Source organism: Balaenoptera physalus, assembly GCF_965194825.1.
Source record: "Balaenoptera physalus genome assembly, chromosome: 2".
Classification (NCBI taxonomy): Eukaryota; Metazoa; Chordata; class Mammalia; order Artiodactyla; family Balaenopteridae; genus Balaenoptera; species Balaenoptera physalus.
Window position 1 is genome coordinate 110,030,488 of NC_138883.1, and position 19,188 is coordinate 110,049,675.

Below are 19,188 nucleotides of genomic sequence, written 5' to 3' on the forward strand. Positions count from 1 at the left end.
ATTTAAAGAGGTTGGGGAAGGTTGTCCTAAGGATTTGAGACTCCATCTGAGGTCTGAAGGGTAATTATGAGTTAAATAGTAGAAATAGAAGAGAAAGAAGAGAGGGACGCACAGTCCAAATGGGAACAGCATTTACAAAAGCCCCCTAGTAGACTATAGGAGTAGGTCTGGTGCGGGAACTGAAAGAATGCCGGTGTGGATGGAGCACAGAAAGCCTGAAGGGAGCCTGGTGACCCTGGGAAGTGGACAAAATCGTAGCGTCCAGGATCTCATATATTAAGAACAGTGGGAAACCACTGGAGGGTTTTAAGCAGGAGGGACAGGGAAGGCCATTCACTCCACATGATTAGATTTTTAAAATTAAACTCTGAGATAATTGTAGCTTCATATAAAGTTGTAATAAATAGTACCGCAAAATCCTGCGTATTTGTTACTCAGTTTCTCTTGCAAAACTGTATTACAATATCACAACCGGGATGTTGACATTGATGGTCAAGATGCAGAACATTTCCATACTTCCAGGATGCCTCATCCACTTCCCTTCCTTAACCTCTGGCAACCACTAATTCTCCATTTCTATAACTGTTGTCCTTTCTAGAACGTTATATAAATGGAATCATACAGTACATAACCTTTTGGGATTAACTCTTCTCACTCAGCCTAATCCTCTAGAGATACATCCAGGTTCTTGCATCAGTGTTCCTTTTTATTGCAATAAAGGTGTGCAATAAAAATGTGTGGATAAAACGAAACCACACTTTGTGTAATCATTCACCTGCTGAAGGATATTTGGGTTGTTTCCATTTGGGGGCTATCATGAATAAAGCTACTATAAACATTTGTATACAGGTATTTATGTGAACACAAACCATCATTTCTCTGGAGTAAATGCCCAGGAGTGCAATTGCTAGGTCATACACCAGTTACATGTTTAGTTTTTAAAGAAACTGCCACATTGTTTTCCAGAGTGGCTGTACCATTTTATATTCCCACCAGCAATATATAAATCATCCATTTTCCCTGCACTCTCATCAGCATTTTGTGTATTTACTATTTTTTATTTTAGACAACCTGATAGATATGTGGTGATATTTCATTGTGGTTTTAATTTGCACTTCTTTAATGGCTAATTATGTTGAATATCTTTTCATATGCTTATCTGCCAGCTGTATACCCTCTTCACTGAAATGTCTGATCATGTCTTTTGCCCATTTTCTAACTGGATTTTTTGGGTTTTTTACTGCGGAAATTTGAGTTCTTTTTGTATTCTAGATATTAGTCCTTTGTATGTGGTTTGCAAATATTCTTCCCCCATTTTATAGCTTGTCCTTTCATCCTAACATGTTTGTTTTTTCAGAGCAAAAGTTCTTAATTTTGATGAAGTCCAACTTAGCAGTTTTTCCTCTTATGGATCATGATTTTGGAGTCAAGTCTAAGAACTTTTAGCCCTAGATCCTGAAAACTTCTCTCCTGTGCTTTTTCTGAAAGTTTTCTAGGTTTACATTTAAGTCTGTGATCCATTTTGAGTTGATTTTTGTATAAGGTATTGAGACTTAGTTTGAGCCCCCACTCCCACCCCACCCCTTTGGATGTCCAATTGCTCCAGTATCACATGATTAGAGCTTTACTTTTCAAAGCTGTAAAGTGATGGATGATCCCTTGGGTAAGAGTCCAGCTCTGTACCATGAGAAGAACCAACATGAGCCTGACCTCACTTCCCAAGGGACCGCTAGTATTTCTCAGAAACTTTGTAATATTCTACATATTTATTTGTATCTTATGTATTCAGTAATTAGGTAATACTGTACCTAATATTTAAAGGCTTCAGTTTTCGTCTTAAAGTTTATTAGGTAAGGTATGGATATACCTTTTTATTTTCTAGATGTATACTCTGTTGTCAATACCATTTATTAAATATTCTTTTCCTAATTTGAAATATCACCTTTTCCAATACTAAATTCCCATATATATTTGGGATCTATTTCTGTACTTTACATTCTTTTCCATTGGTCTGTCTGTTCATTCATGCACTGGTACACACTTAAATATTTAAAGGTTTATAATATTTTAAAAACAGAAGATGCAGTCCTTCCTCATTCTTCATTCAGTTGTTTGTTAGGTGGAGAGGCTCTGGAAACAGTCTACCTGGAGTTAAATTCTGGCTGTTACTTACTAGTTATGTGACCTTGAGAAAGCTACTTAAACACTCTGGGCTTAAGTTTCTTCATCTAGAAGGGTTGATAAGAGTATGTACCTCATAGAGTTGTTGCATTAAATGAACAGAGTGACACAGAGTAAGCACTATGAGTGTGCATCATCATTTTGCTTGTTTACCATTCTTATTTTTTTGTGTGAACTTTAGAATCCATTTGCCTAGTTTCATTTTAAAACTTATTGGCCTTTTATTGGAATATTAAATTTATAAATTAACATAGGGATAACAGACATCTTTATAATATTGAGTTTTCCCATTGAGGAACATGGGATACCACTTTTCATCAGATTTGCAAAAATACCTACCCATCCACTCTTCCACTTACACTGCTATCATCTTAGTCCAATCCATCATCTTCTAGTAGCCTTATTATAATAGCCCCAAGTGCCCCTGATTTAATCCTTGGTCCTCTATAGTGTGTTCTCTTATACCGCAACCAGAGTGGTCTTTTAAAACTTACATCTGGTAATGACATTTCTCCACGCAAAACCTTCCGGCAACTTCTCATCTCACTCAGAATCAAAGCCTGGAAGGGAACTGGAAACAGCAAGATCAACTTGTAGTTTACTGTGGAGGGGTTATGGGTTCAAGAGAGTTATGTTTTGTATGTTGATAAGAATTTATCTGATTGATATATACACACTACTATATGTAAAACAGAAAACTAATAAGGACCTACCGTATAGCACAGGGAACTCTATTCAATACTCTATAATGGCCTATATGGGAAAAGAATCTAAAAAAGAGTGGATATATTTATAACTGATTCACTTTGCTGTACACCTGAAACTAGCACAACATTGTGAATCAACTATACTCCAGTTTAAAAAAAAAAAAATGTCCTAAAGATTGTAGGAGATAAAGGGCAAGTGCTGGAGAAATGTCCACAAGTAGGCCTCTAGTCATGTTTCCCTCCATTTATCTCAGCACCTTCCCTTCCCAACAATCTAAAACACATTATCTAGTGATGTCCAATTCTCATGCTTAAAACCCTTTTAATAGCTCTCCACTACTTTCTGCATAAAATTACAACTTAATCTGGCATACAAGATATTCTATAATTTTTAAAAAAACGTACGGAGCACCAAATATATGAAGCACCATGTAAGTGCTGGTTATAGTTAACAAAACAGGCATGATCTTCATGCTAGTGGACTTAACGGTGTAGTTGGAAAGACAAGTGAAAAATAAGCTTGGGGGTTTGCTATAGAACAGGAAATACTAGGCATTGTTTAGATGCTTCTGGGAATGTTTCAGAAGGAAGGAGACCAATAATGTAGTAGAGATACTAACAAAAGAACCAAAGGCCTTAAGAAATGAGAGGGGATGATGGGATCCCCTCATAATAACATGGAGTGACTGAGTTTTGATAAAAGGGATCCTTCAGCTGTAACTGGAGAGAAAGGTTGGGTGCTGAAGCAGATACATTTATAGATTTGATGGTGGGAAGATGAGTTCCATCTTTTGATGGTTTCTCAATGAAAGGCCAAGTCTTCAGTAAGATGGAGAGGGGAGAGAATACATTAAACGGTCATCTCAAAGGAGTAACATGAAGTCGTACTGGTTGCCTATTTCTCAACTCCTAAATCTCCCTAGTTGTTTCACATTTCTGAGATTTTAATTTTCATTATTCCTTTCTGGAAAATTCCTACTTGTTCTTCCAGATCCATCTGGGCTATCACCTTTTGTGCCACACCTGGTACCTACCTCACTTCCATTATTATAATGCACTGATGTTTGTATTTGCTTCCCCTACTAGACTAGTAAACTTCTTGGAAAGCTTGGTCTGTATGCCTAGTGTGGGGCCCATGCAGGATATTTAAGTAAGGATTTTCAATCAGTGTTTAACATAAACAGACTTTTTGTCTGTGGAATCTACAACTAGGAGAATTTATTAGAGGAATATGAATGTGTCAGGATTAACAGTCTCTAGAATAAAGCCACTCATGATATCTGTGTCCTTTTAAAAATGGCACTGCATTATGGACACACCACAACAATGGCTTTCATTTAATCCTTTTGTTTTATTCAAATGCCAAAACAAGTTTCAAGATACAAATCGTAGTTATACTCAGTTGTGTTTAATTTAAAAACATCAATTATGCTTTAACTTTCAAAACCAAATGTAAGTTGTTGTGACTAAAATGTCTCCCAGTGCATTTCTGGAGGACTGCCTTTAATATATTTAGTAGCTACTCCAATTTTCACTCTACAAAAAGGAAAATGATGAGGCTGTAAGAAAAAGATAAGGAACAGTTATAATATGAAAGACTTCCTGAGAAGAACTTCAACCATTACTAGGGAGACCAAGAAAGATACCAGTTTCTGTTCTATACTCTATCAACCAGGCTTAAACACTTTGCAAAAGTGCATTTCTGGTCCTACCCCAGCCATAAATAGATATCTAACATCTCTTATTACATCACAGAAAACCCAATTTCATCAACAAGATGTAGAATTTGCTAATAGCTTAGGGTTCTTTTCCTAAGAAAATGAGGGTGGGGGCAGTAAGGGGAAAACTCAAGAGTTTATAAACTAAAAACTGAAAACAAATGTTTAAAGGTACTCTGATTTAAACAATTTCCAACGAGGCTGAACTGAACGAACAGTATAGGAACGTCTATCAATATAGTGGGAAAGAAAAAACTTTAAAAGGTACCCAAATATTTTAATATTTATGGAATCAAATGAAATAATTTTCACTGTTAAGTCCCCCAAATTTCCCCCACTGTTTAGTTTTCTTATATAATGAAAGTTAATAACTTATATTTTAGTATGAACACATTCCCTTCTGCTGATAGCACAGATTTTCTTTAATATTCTATGAAGCCAAAGAATTAGACAAATATCCAGCACCAGAAAACAACAAAAAACTAAGTACTTTAGGTAAATGTATTAGGATGTTTTATTTAGCTCAGCACATGGCTGTAATGCTACTTTTAGAATTAGGTGTAGGCTTTTTCTGAAGATTTAAGGCAGACTTCAATTCCATCTGCTCACTCATGATACTAAAATGGACCAAAGATGGCAAATAAATCAGACAAGTCAGCAAGAGAATGGCCTTTTTTTATAGTCCAATGGGGAAGTTTAGTGTCATGTATTAGTGGATAAGACTAAGAATACAGCTAAACAAATCATCAAAATAAGGTTCTTCAGGGTACTTTTTCCATGAAATCTTTAACTACTTGGAAACTACCTGTTCCAATTTTTAAGATGAAAAAAATTATAATATTTTCAGGAAACAAACATGGGTAGAAAAGGCTAAACTAAAGAATGGCATCCCAATCTTCAATTTTAAAGAATTTATTTTCCCATTTATAGTTACATTATTGTAAAATCCACAGTTATTGCAACACCTGCATTGCTTAAAAGAACTCCTAAGAATTTTTTTAAAGCATACTTTTTAAAAACCAAACCAAAATAATGTACATTTTGTCTCTGAACATTGTGTCATTAAAGTCCACGTAATGTCAGTCTGTATAAATCAATGTGATGTTACATTATATACATGATCTGATTTTTATCCTAAAAGCTTCTGACCATGTATGATATCCAAGAGAGATCCAATGCTTTTAATGTCAGACTGTAGAGACAGTTATGATCCTAAACAAAAGAAGGAAAACTTTATATACAGGACAGAAGTCTGACAGTTTAGCTGTTTGCAGCATCTGCTTGACGAGGCCATCCTTCTTCTTCAACTCCAGAGTCATACTCCTCTTCAGAGGATTCTTTCGTTGGAGCCCTATAATGAAAAGCCATCAGTGTTTTTTGTTTTTTTAAATAAGAATTAGGGGTAAACACAACTTCTCAAAAAAATGAATAATAAAAAATTAATCCACTTAGCTAGAAATGACACACAAAGAAGGAAAATATTAAGAGCACTTCTAATACTAAGATTGCTTAATGGTAAAATATGGGAAACATTTAGAGCACACAACTAAAAACTACAAGTAGTTTTCCCAAACAAATTTTTACTGAAATAAATCAACAACAAGGCTTCAACTGTGAAGGCCTTTCCTCCAGCAAAAAAGTAGCATCTATTATTTTAACGAAAATGCTTGACATTTAGCATGTCAATGATAAAAGAAGTGGAAAGCTTCTGATCAAACCAATATGACTCAAATTAGTCAAAATTATGATCAGACCACCACAATTCCTTTATATATTAATATTAAACAATAAAAATGAGAGATTATATCTCTTTGAATAAGTAAAGGTTGTTCAAAACCAATCAACTGCCTCATAAGTTACCTTAGAAGATAAGCATAAAACATAACATACATTGTGACAGAAATCTAATTTTTATGTAGGTAACATTAATGTCAAGCACTGTTTAATAAATATTTATTGAATAAATCAGGGTCAGTAAACTACAGCCTGCAGGCCAAATAAAGCCCATCATTTGTTTTGTAAATATTTATCTGAACACAGACATGCTCATTCATTTATGGACTGTAGCTCTAGCGCTATGAGGCAGAGTAGCTGCAATACAGATTGTATGGCCCTGAAGTATTAATCTAGCCCTGTACAAGACAGTTTACTGACCCCTAGAATAGTTAAATAAAGCAGTGAAAGATATGTCAAATTTGTCAACTGATAAGATACAACTAAGAGAAAAATTATGTCGTCAAAGTTTTGGTCTTATGTGGGTCTTCCCTGGTGGTCCAGTGCTTAAGAATCCACTTTCCAATGCAGGGACACGGGTTCAATCCCTGGTCTGGGAACTAAGATTCCACATGCCGCGGGGCAACTAAACCCATGCTCCGCAACTACTGAGCCCACACGCCACAACTAGAGAGCCCACACACTGCAACTACTGAGCCTGCGTGCCACAACCAGAGAGCCAGAGCCCACGGGACCACAACTAGAGAGAGGCCTGTGTGCTACAATGAAGAGCCCTTGCACCACAATGAAAGATCCCACATGCCGCAACAAAGATCCCTCATGCCACAACTAAGACCCGACGCAGCCAAATAAATAAATAAATATTTTTTAAAAGTTTTGGTCTTATGAAAGACATGAAACAAGTAATTCATAAATTACAGAATTAGCAGCAAAGTTCATTTAAGTCTTTTCATTTGGATTACTTGTATATCTTTTTTGATACTTCTTCCTTTAGGAGAAAAAAGTGGAGACTAATTTTTTTTTAATATTTATTTATTTATTTGGTTGCACCAGGTCTTAGTTGCGGTAGGTAGGTGGGCTCCTTGGTTGTGGCATGCGAACTCTTAGTTGCAGCATGCATGTGGGATCTAGTTCCCTGACCAGGGATCTAACCCGGGCCCCCTGCATTGGGAGCGTGGAGTCATCCACTGCGCCACCAGGGAAGTCCCAAGTGGAGACTAATTTTGAAGATCAATTTTCAAGACTCAAAATACCATTTTATAAACCAAAATTAGAAAATTTTTTTACAGAAAACTTGAGATAACTGATTCCTTTTTTTTTTTTCCCTTTTTTTTCCTTTTTGATTTATAAGGATTTTTATACAATTTTATGACAGACCAATAAACCCTAGCAATAAAGAGCCTATCTTAAGCTTTAGATCTGTTTTAGTTTGACAATACACTTTACCGGATGTATCCTGGTTCCTTCTTTCCTTCTACTACTTCTTTGTCAACCTCCACACATACAATATCAGAATTAGGGACTTCGAACATTGGTTCTAGTAACAGCTTTTCCTAAAGAGAAAAAAGTAATGAATTACATGGAAAACTGTGGTTACATATAAAATGCTTGTATTCTATAGGTTATCAATCAAATTCATCAACTCAACAAATATTATGGAGTCCCTGTTATGCACCAGTAACTGAATGTTGAAAAGTCAATGTAAAAGCTTTCATATTCTTCATATTAAAACAGCTTCTAACTAAATTCAGAGAGAAGTCATTCTATAAGGGAAGGCTTTTTGTCTGTAGTTCTGCCTACTTAGGTCACCATGCACATACAAAAAGACTGTACCTTCATTTTGTATGTGATTCAGATGTTACTCAGAAGCATTCCTGACATACTCTATGACCAAAGGAGGTCAACTAGTAATCCTTAATTTGAAAACAATTTAATCCTAAATCATCTCTACCAAGCTATGACTTCAAACAGGCATTTTGTCTCAAGTGCTGCAGTAGATCTAAAGTTATTTACTAAAGAAAACTAGTTTTGCCTATGAGTAGGGGCTGGATTATATTCCATCTTAAGGAAAATACTGGTTGAGTACATCAAATTTTCTAAAAATGTCAACTATATCACCTGTTCTTCTAGTTTACATGCTTATAAATCTGTCACAACACCTGAAGTCCAGGCCTTCATTAAAGAGTAAAATCTCAAATTGTGATGGATGTGTAGTTCTAATCAAGAAGTCCTACTGAGATGAGAGAAGTAATATTTAGCAGTGAAATCCTCAGAGAACAGAATATGTGCTTGCTTTGGGAGCATGTAGGGAAATAGTAACCCACTGTACAGCCAGACCTGGGGGAGTAGGGGAGAGAACTCTAAGGAAGAGGGTGGGTGGTGACTCAAAGTAGGCTGGGTCTCTAGGATTTGTAACAAAATAAAAATAGTGAGTTCATAACATACTGAAGAATTTAGGGGTAAAATGCCACAGTATCTACAACTTAATTTCAAACAAAAAACAACAATGAGGATTTCAATGGTTCTGAGAAGGCACTCTGGAGCTTAAGTCAAAAGGCCTATGTAGAGTTTTCTGAAATTCTCCTTCCCATGATCCTGATTTCCTCTATTTCATTAATCATATTAACTGTATGTCCTTTGTTGCAAACACCTTGAAGTTCCTTTTTAGAAAAAAGAAAAATATAATATACTGTGACCAAAAAAAAAAAAAAAAAATCACAAAAAATATTAGACCAATTTTCTGGATGTATTTCCAGAGGATAACATCGAGGTTTAATATTCTCAAAATTCAGACCAAGAAATAATCTAGTTTCTGTAAATTTATGCCAACTTACCATTATGGACCGGAGGCCTCGTGCACCTGTTTTTCGTTCTAGTGCCAATCTGGCTATAGCTTTCAAAGCATCTTCAGTAACATTCAGTTCACACTACAAATATATTCAAAAGAAATAACTCAGATAATACTTGATGATATTTTCCTAATATAACCATGCAGTATTTGATCTACTATTACTACCTACCACCATTACTGGTCTTTTTAGAACAAAAAGAGACTAATGCCCTGACTTTACAGGTAAAGAAATAAGTTCCAGAGAGTTAAGTACACTGATTAATACTCAGAAACACAGGGTCAGAATCTTTGTGTCTTGACTGACCCTATCCCCTTTCAGACTAAAGCATTTTTAGACTATAACTTAGTTGCTGGAAAATATTCATTTTAAAGAGTGTTACTGGGCTTCCCTGGTGGCGCAGTGGTTGAGAATCTGCCTGCTAATGCAGGGGACACGGGTTCGAGCCCTGGTCTGGGAAGATCCCACATGCCACTGAGCAACTAAGCCCGTGAGCCACAACTACTGAGCCTGCGCGTCTGGAGCCTGTGCTCTGCAACAAGAGAGGCCGCAATAATGAAAGGCCCGCGCACCGCGATGAAGAGTGGCCCCCACTTGCCGCAACTAGAGAAAGCCCTCGCACAGAAACGAAGACCCAACACAGCCATAAATAAAATAAATAAATAACTAAATAAATTGTATAAAAAAAAAAAAAAAGTGTTACTAACCCTCTCATCCTACAGAACAAAGGTAAAACTTTAGACAAGTCTCTCTAAATTACCACAAATTCCAAAACTTATTGAGAAGTTAATATACCCTCCCAAAATCAAAATACTTTGGAACATCAGATTTTATAAAATCTTGGTATTAAACAACATTTGTTTATTAATTTCTACATCCAGAAAATGTAAAATTTAAGTGAGGTAATTATCTCTCATGGTGCTTCAGAACCTTGCCTTCAAAAAGCACTTGTTTCTATGAATTAACCTATGGGAAGGTATCAGTATGAATCCCAAGTTTGTCCTTAGTGCTTGAAGAGGTTTTCTACATTAACGTGGATTTTCTGGGACTTTATTCAACATTTATTGAACCCCTGTGTGTTTATATATTAGAAACTGAGTGATGAATCAGATACCACCTTTGCCCTCAAGAAACTTAAGTGTATTGGGTGGTGACAAATTAGCAAAAGAGCATTTACAGCATAGTGTTTGCACATGGTGCTAAGAGAGCACCAAAGTGGGGGCATCTAAATAAGGCTAGAGGACCACTGAAGGATTTTTAAGGAGGGAAGTGAAATAATTAGCTTTGTGTTTATTCATTCAGTAAGTATTTATTAAGAACTTAGTATCTATTTGTTGGACACTGTGTTCAATAATTTTAAAAAGATCCATCCTGGAAGTAAAGTGGGAGATGATAATATTTTGGTGGTGGTGGTCAGAGACAGACTTTAGATAGGGAGACCAATTAGGAAGTAAATGCATGGGTCAAGGTGAAGAATGATAAAGGAGACTGACTTGAGGTAGGGACAGTGGCAATGGAGAGAAGGAGACTGATATTTTGAGACACTAGGTTCAGAAAACCCAAACATTTGCTGTCTGATTAGATATATGGCTCCAGGTGTCTGGCTGCAAAGAAGTAGATGTGAGAGTTAACTTTAGAAAAAAGTATACCTAGTATGTCACAATGAAAGCATTTAGAATATCAAGGCTGAAAAGACAATCCTGTGTGCCTGGCTTGAGGGGTTAGGGGTAGGCTGCTAGCACAATTTCTCTCTATATATATCCTTGGGCTTTAAGCTACAATGTCGATTTTAATTAAGAAAAAAATAAAGCCAACTCCTAAGTGTCTAATATGACACACGTGCCTTCCCTGATTCCTAGATCCATATTTAGTGAGGAATAGGCTGGTATTCCAGATAAGTATTGCTTTTTAATTTGTTAGGCTAACATATGTAAAGTTTCAATAGCAAAAAAAAACCCATAAATTAAGTAAGTATAAAAAATAAAAATCTAACCTTATCCATGCTGAATAAGGCCTGGTACTGAGGAATAACAGCATTACGTGGCTCAGTTAGTATTTGTACAAGTGTTTTCTCATCTAGGCTATGCAAAGGAACTACCACAGGCAACCGTCCCACAAACTCAGGAATCATGCCAAATTCAATGAGATCTCTGGCTTCCACGTGACGTAATAAACGATCTTTTTCTTCAATGTCTTGGTGAGTATTTGATTCTCCACTTCGATTGGCAAGGTCTGCAGCAGCTGCAGCCCTTCTGCCTTTTCCCAGATTAGATGGTGTTCCAAATCCAAGATACTGCCAAAGAAAAGACAGGTATTATAAATAACAGAATGAAGCTGCATCGTGCTCAGCATTTTACATGCATATCTCATGCCATCTTCACAACAGAAGAAAGTATTATCATTTATATTTTACAATGAAGAAAAAAGGCTTAGAGAGGTTAAGTACCTTGACCAAAGCTCTCACTGCTGCTAGTGGTAAAAGCCAGGATCCAAACTCAGGCCTATCTGCCTTCAGAATTGAGAACCTAACCAACTCTCAAAGAATGAATTCTAGTAAAAGTAGGTAAGTAAGAACTGTGAAGGGAAGTCCCTTAGAACTCATATAATGATGTTGCAGGATTTTTCTGAGACCTCTAGACTAGTGTGGCTTCCAAAATGTGCAAGAACTGTGGAAACAGAGATAGTAATTATTCTGTAACCAAAGTCAGTTTTGTAATACTGTAAACAGGAGTAGTGCCTATGGAACAAGCAGACTTAAAACGAAATTATCCACAAGTGTCTTAAGTCATTGCTAAGCATTCTATTAAAATCGTGATTTGGGGTTGCATACTATGAGTTAGAATATCCTATGAGTTAGAACATCCTATGAGTTAGAATAATTTTGATTTTATAAAGAACATGTAAGGACATCAAACAAAAATGGTAACTTTGCTGCAAAAAGTTGTGTATCTAAGGTGTATGGATCTTGCTTTAGTCAATATAAAAGAACTATACTCCAGGCAACTGTCCGAAGTTTAATTTTGATATGTCATACAACTTTTGTCAAAAGAACAAGAGAAGTACATGATATATGAGAAAACACCTAAGTTAAAAATCCATTCCTGATACTCTAAGCTGTGTATGTGGACAGTTAGTGTTATCAGAAAGCAAAATACCTTTCATTCAATAATTTAAACATATATTAAGCATTTATTATATATACAATATAGGCATATATAGTAATAAATATATATACACATATTTATTATATATATGGATACACATTTATTAAGCATTAAGCATTATTATAAAACACTGAGGATACAAACCTGAAGACAGCCCTTATCCTAACCTAAAGGGACTTATTTACAGTGAGAACACATGAAGATATTAAAGCATCATAGGTGCAATGAAGGACAACTGTACAGGAAACTACAGCAGTGGAAAGAAAGAAAAGAGGAAATACTGGGGACGGAGGGTAGGAGGTGACCAAGAAAGTCTTCACAGAGGAATTGCCTAATCATTTAACAGACTGAGTCATAAAGAATGAACACGTATTATCACCCAATACACTTCTGGATTTGTTTGAGCAAGAAATAAATGTTTATTGTGTTAAAAAAAAAATGAACACATATTTGCCAACTGGACTGAGGTGGGGAGGACATGAGCAAAGGCAATAGGAATAAAACTTAAGACTGCAAGCAGTTTCATATGGTTAGGAAAGAGGTAGAGGTAGAGGTATATTATTTATATTGTACTCCTGGCTTTCAATGAGGTTTGATAAAAACAGTAGCCAAATGGATGTGTTTAATCCTCTATAAAATCCCTCTTGCAGACTCTCTTATGTCTCTGTCTTCTTTTCCTAAAAATCTATGTGACAGGGACTTCCCTGGTGGTCCAGTGGTAAGACTCCATGCTCCCAATGGAGCAGGCCCGGGTTCAATCCCTGGTCGGGGAACTAGATCCCACATGCATGCCACAACTAAGAGTTCGCATGCTGCAACTAAAGATCCTGCATGCCGCAACTAAACATGCCACAAGGAAGATCCTGCATGCTGCAACTAAGACCCGGCACAGCCAAAATAAATTAAAAAAAAAAAATCTAAGTGAAAAACTCTTTTTTAAATCTTTGTCTCTCATGAAGACATCATACCCTTCCTCTTTCAGGCAATAAAAACTAGCTCACGATTTCCCCCTACTTTTCATTAAGAAGTTCAAAGCTAAACAGAGTGACTTAATTTCCACTAAGCTGAAATGACCTAAACCTTCCTTTTGTATGTTTCTGATCTCTTTACTAACAATACTTTTAATTGTTCTTTTCTAAATGTTTCTAGCTTCAAATTCTTTTTGGAAGTATGAATTATAAATAAATATAAGAACATGGTCCTTGCCTTTGGTTACAGAATTTTGAATATAAAGTTCTCTCTCTCTCTTCCCCACCTTCCCCCATCTGTCTCTCTCAAACACATGCATGTGTGTGCATGTGGGCGCACACACAAATAATTTCTTCTTTCTAATTTGTTAGGCTAATTTATACAGAATTTCAAAAGCAAGAAAAACATAAATTAACTAATATGAAAAATAAAAATCTAACCTTATTGAGGAATAACAAAACTACCTGGCTCAGTATCTGTACAAGAGGTTTCTCATCTAGGCTATGCAAAGGAATTAACACAGGCAACCATTTATTAGCAGCATTATTTTATTATTATTATTATTTTTTTTTAATTTTTATTTATTTATTTATGGCTGTGTTGGGTCTTCGTTTCTGTGCGAGGGCCTTCTCTAGTTGTGGCAAGCGGGGGCCACTCTTCATCGCGGTGCGCGGGCCTCTCACTATCGCCGCCTCTTCTGTTGCGGAGCACAGGCTCCAGTCGCGCAGGCTCAGTAGTTGTGGCTCACGGGCCCAGCTGCTCCGCGGCATGTGGGATCCTCCCAGACCAGGGCTCGAACCCGTGCCCCCTGCATTAGCAGGCAGATTCTCAACCACTGCGCCACCAGGGAAGCCCTATTATTTTTTTTTACTACTACTAAACTACTGCATTAGTAGCTACTACTACTAAACTAAAAACTAAAGTAAACTACTAAACATGCAAGGCCAAGGAGACTTAAAGCAAACAATATAGCGAAGAGGTGATCTATGATATATTCATTTACGTAGAATATATTATATAAAAGGTATCATTTGTGGCTATTATGTAAAACACAAAAGCATGGAAAACAGGCATGTTTTCGGGCTTCTTGCCACTATGCCGACATTACATTTTATCATAATCAATCAATAAATAGGTACTGGGCATGAACTTTGAGGATATGAAAAAGTAAGTTCCAGTTAAAATCAAGGCTTATAAGAATGTTTAAGAAACATCTATAAAACTAGGTGGGCTCACAACCCTTCCTCCAACCTCCAAACTGCTTTCCTCCATTTGTGAATGTCAGCAGTGATCTATGTAGACGCTATGGGCAGGAGCAATGGAGACAAGCTCTTTATTGGGCTCCAGTGAATTGGGCAAGAGAAATGAGTAGAATTTTTATTGATACAGCAGCTACCTCAAATAATAAAAAACTCCTTAGATGAAATATAAAACTGAAATCATCAAGTTATACTTTAAAAATGCCCATATATAGATGATATTTAGAAATCTTCCAAACTACTACTCTGAAATTTTAAAAATAACTAGGCATATATTTCTGGTATACTCTAAGAAAACCTAACTCGTAGAAATCCACAACTGGCAGATGGCAGATATGAGATTAGAAACTGAGGGTCCATCCTCTAACTTCAAATGTGCTCTCTCTCCTAGCAATCACTCAGAAAAACTTACCTTTTCATTTTTTCTCCTGCTGATGATTCTGTCCAAACCATTGAAAGCACCAGATGCAACAAACAGGATGTTTGTTGTATCAACTTGTACCGTTTCTCCACGTAGCTTACGAGAATTCTTTTCTGGAACATTGACTATTGTGCCTTCTAGTAGTTTTAATAAGCCCTAAATAAAGAATAAATGATTTATGGCATCATCATATAAGCGTATTATTTATTATACTTTAGGTAATGGGATTCAATGGGGAAAATAATATGTGGTTATGGTCAATGAGCATAACTGAAGAAAACTCCCACATTTCTATAACTAACATGAAAATCTAATATACTATCACATTAATTATTCATAAATTTATTTGGAATAGTTATAGGACTCCTGATGCATTCAGGAAACAGTCAACCCAAGAGGTTGTTTTTGATGGTAAAGACATAGTTCTGACATAAAGATAGAATTATGGCTCTCTAAGATGTTATCCAACCATGGTGGGAACATTCAAAATTTGAAAATATTTGAAGATTTGTCTTTCATGCAAATTAAAATTCTATTCTACTCCTAGTGTTAAACTTTGAGAATACCTATATTTTGAGATTCCTTTATAAAAAACATCATCCAGCACATTTTATAAGTGTGACTGTACCTGTCTATGTCTTGGTCAAAAAAACAAAAGCAATTTTCCTTACCCTGTAGTTTATGTCATAATTAGTTACCAGTAAAAGGTCAAGTTGCCCAATAGATCATTATGACTTTAAGTTGCCCAATAGATCATTATGACTTTAATAGATCTATAAGGCATAAAACTCTATTTTATCTTCTAATTAAGTGAAAAGAATAAGATACATGTACATAGTTCATTTATGTCTAGTTAGAACCAGAACTTTCTTCAAGAGTCCTCTAGAAATGTTTAACTGGGCCTTCGTGTAATAAAACCAACAAAAATTAAATTTCATTTATTTCTTTAAAATATTTTTAATTTCCTAACAAAGGTAATTTGGTATTTAAAATCGCCAACAGCTTTCTCTTAGGACCTGAACTAAATGGTATGTGGAGTTTGGAGTAGGAGAAATAAACAAAACAGAATCTAATTGAATGTGAAACCAAACGTACAATATTTGGGAGGTTGATGTATTCCCTTCCTTTTAGTGGGCTTGAACAAAATATTCAACTGCTTACTTGCTGAACGCCTTCTCCACCTACATCCCGTAACTGATGAATGCCTGGCACACTGCCAATCTTATCTACTTCATCCAGAAAGACAATTCCTATAATTTAAGGAGGATTCTATTTATAATATGAAAAAGATATACACAAGATAACTCAGCTTTATACAACTAGGTAGCTAGAGAGCAAGGTTATTTAATCTTTAACACTTAACATATACAATGGCTTAATACTATAAAAATACACTGCTAGCTTTCCCACTCATCATTTTGTGCAAACGTTTTATAATTTATTCTATAGAATATCACTTGGGTATGATAACCAATTCTCTATGACAATAGTTATCTACCCCACTAATGTTTTCAGGTTCTTTATTCTAAGAAGCTGAGATAGAGGTATAGTGTGAAAGCAGAAGGTGGATACAGGGCTGGTATTAGCAAAATTTTAGCTTATTTTTTTCCCATCTATATTCTTGTCTTAAAGGAATTTGGACAGGAAGCTGTCAAGCTCTTCATGTAAACAAGGACAGATGATAGATAGAGAAAAGAGAAATGCAGCATCTATGACATCTCCTAAGTCAATAGCCTAATTTGTTTCTGTATACATCTTGCACTCTCCTGCACTTGTCCTTATCCCCTCCCTTACCCCACCCCAGCATTACGAGTCTAGAGGAAAGTCAGAACAGGAAAAACAATGATAGTATTAAAGATCTAATGGAATAGTAATTTAGCCTGTTTTCACCCTAGTAGCCATATTATAACATTAAGGCAAAGCAAACTTTGCGGCCCTTAGTATGCTAGAAAATGTTTAACATAGCTACTTTTATATAATTATAGAATTTTACTCCTTGACTCAAAATAAAAATTATATTCTCTTGCTATTAGACTGCTTCCCCAACAGACTATATCTGGGGACAAACTACACTGAAACATACCTTGTTGTGCTTTTTCTACATTGTAATTGGCATCTTGGAGCAATTTGGCAATCACAGATTCAATATCTTCACCTACATATCCAGCCTGAGTCAAAGTCGTACAGTCACAGATAGCAAAAGGGACATCAAGGCATTTAGCTAGGGTTTGTGCCAGAAGAGTTTTACCTACAAATAGAAACAGTAACTAAAAATTTACTAAAAATATGTTGTCATACAATTTCTCTACAAAAATGCAATACAAATTAAATGTGAAGAATATATAATAAGAAAAATTAGTGTTACATCTTTTCTCTACTATTACTCAGATATAATGGTATGCTATTTTCATTATTCCTGTTAAGATATTAGGGACTGGCCTAAAGGGCAATACCAACACCTCAAATTCAGTTCTAAGCCCTGTATAACTACCATAAGATTGGCCTTAGATTTTCTTCTTAAGAGTGAGAATCCCCCAGTCATAAGACACAGGTTACAGAATCATTTATATTCTATTTTTTTTTTAAATGAGTAGTGATTTTTCAGTAAGTTATTTACCTGACCCAGTTGGTCCAAGCAGCAAAATATTACTCTTTTCAAGTTTTATGTCATCATGGGAAGAATCCAATACTTCACCTCCTCGTTTTTCCTGAGGTATTTGTTGGTTTACTTGTTGCTGCATTGATGCTCCTAAAGCATTACCATGTGGACTAATTCCAGCAATCTGAAGCAACTCTGAAAAAATGCCAAAGGAATTATTAGAGCTTCATTTGATTTTACTTGAAAAAATGCCCAATAAAACCCTACATCTAAAACCAATCACCTATTTAGAAAAAATTTAAATATTCTAACATTTTGCCTTACCTATAAAGGAAGAAAACCTCAAATTATCTAATGACAAATGTACAATACACAATGATTATTCAGGGAACCTCAAGCAAAGGAAATGGATTATTTTTACCTTCCTTATTTATATAAACTTGTATGAAGACTATACTTTTACTGAAAAGAAGGCAGTATAATAGGAGAACAGTGCTAGGAGTCAGAAAGCTTTAGCTTTGGTCCTTTATTTGCCTCTAAATAGCTATATGATCTTGAGCAAGTCATATGTACACTTTATGTTTCTATGCCTGTGTTTAAGAACAAAACACAAGGGCTTCCCTGGTGGCGCAGTGGTTAAGGATTCGCCTGCCAGTGCAGGGAACACGGGTTCGAGCCCTGGTCTGGGAAGATCCCACATGCCGCGGAGCAACTAAGCCCGTGAGCCACAACTACTGAGCTTGTGTTCTAGAGCCCGCGAGCCACAACTACTGAGCCCACATGCCACAACTACTGAAGCCTGCATGCCTAGAGCCCATGCTCCGCAACAAGAGAAGCCATCACAATGAGGAGCCCACGCACCACAACGAAGAGTAGCTCCCGCTTGCCGCAACTAGAGAAAGCCCACGTGCAGCAACAAAGACCCAACACAGCCAATTAAAAAAAAAAAAAAAGAACAAAACACAATTGATTTGGAGGCACTTTGAAAGATAAACAAAGGTATATTATTTTTTTCAGTACAAATGAAAATAAGCAGGGCTGTAGAGAAAGGGAAAAACACTGAACTGAGAAATAGGAAACTTGGGTTCTAGTCTCGGTTCTATTGTAGGAGCATGGCAAGTCACTTAGCTTTACTGGGCCTGCTTCCTTAGTGAAAATACTGAGACATATGACCTTTAAACAGTCTCTTCCACATTTAAAAATGATCCCGTGAGTCTACCAGAGAAACCAACTATGGTAAGATTCATTATCCCTGGCCCTATCTGAATTCCTGATTTTACAGGATCTCAACTGGATCACTGCAGTTCCTTTATTAGAGACATAATCTTAACTATATGAGAATCATATTGTTGGCGAACTAACAGTTTATCAGCTGGAACCATTAAAAAAAATCTTATTCTCACTCTCTCTTGGCTGAAGGAAAGAATCCCAATACTCTTTTCAATTAGCCAGATTTGTAAATATCCATATTGCTCCTGGCTCTCAGCAGTTAAGGTATCTGTGCTCATATCATACTTGTTTATATTTTCTGGATTTATTTTTAGGTTGTTTCTAAGAATATCAGTATCTTCCAATGCTTTATTATTT

General features: G+C 36.0%; 1 protein-coding gene across 3 annotated transcripts in view; it reads right to left on the reverse strand.

Annotated features, from left to right (window-relative positions):
- Window positions 1-4,219: 4,219 nt before the first annotated feature.
- The window catches only part of CLPX (caseinolytic mitochondrial matrix peptidase chaperone subunit X), a 36,953-nt gene continuing 21,984 nt past the window's right edge, over window positions 4,220-19,188 (reverse strand). For 2 of the 3 annotated variants that reach the window (XM_082446582.1, XM_082446581.1), the window contains 8 exons: window positions 17,620-17,796; window positions 17,086-17,250; window positions 16,164-16,252; window positions 14,994-15,158; window positions 11,183-11,482; window positions 9,175-9,267; window positions 7,787-7,893; window positions 4,220-5,957 (listed from right to left, as the gene is read on the reverse strand). In XM_082446582.1, coding sequence (XP_082302708.1) covers window positions 5,867-5,957; window positions 7,787-7,893; window positions 9,175-9,267; window positions 11,183-11,482; window positions 14,994-15,158; window positions 16,164-16,252; window positions 17,086-17,250; window positions 17,620-17,796 — 1,187 coding nt within the window. In that variant the 3' untranslated portion in view covers window positions 4,220-5,866. The remainder of the gene's footprint in view (window positions 5,958-7,786; window positions 7,894-9,174; window positions 9,268-11,182; window positions 11,483-14,993; window positions 15,159-16,163; window positions 16,253-17,085; window positions 17,251-17,619; window positions 17,797-19,188) is intronic. The other variant, XM_082446583.1, reaches the window with a different exon arrangement.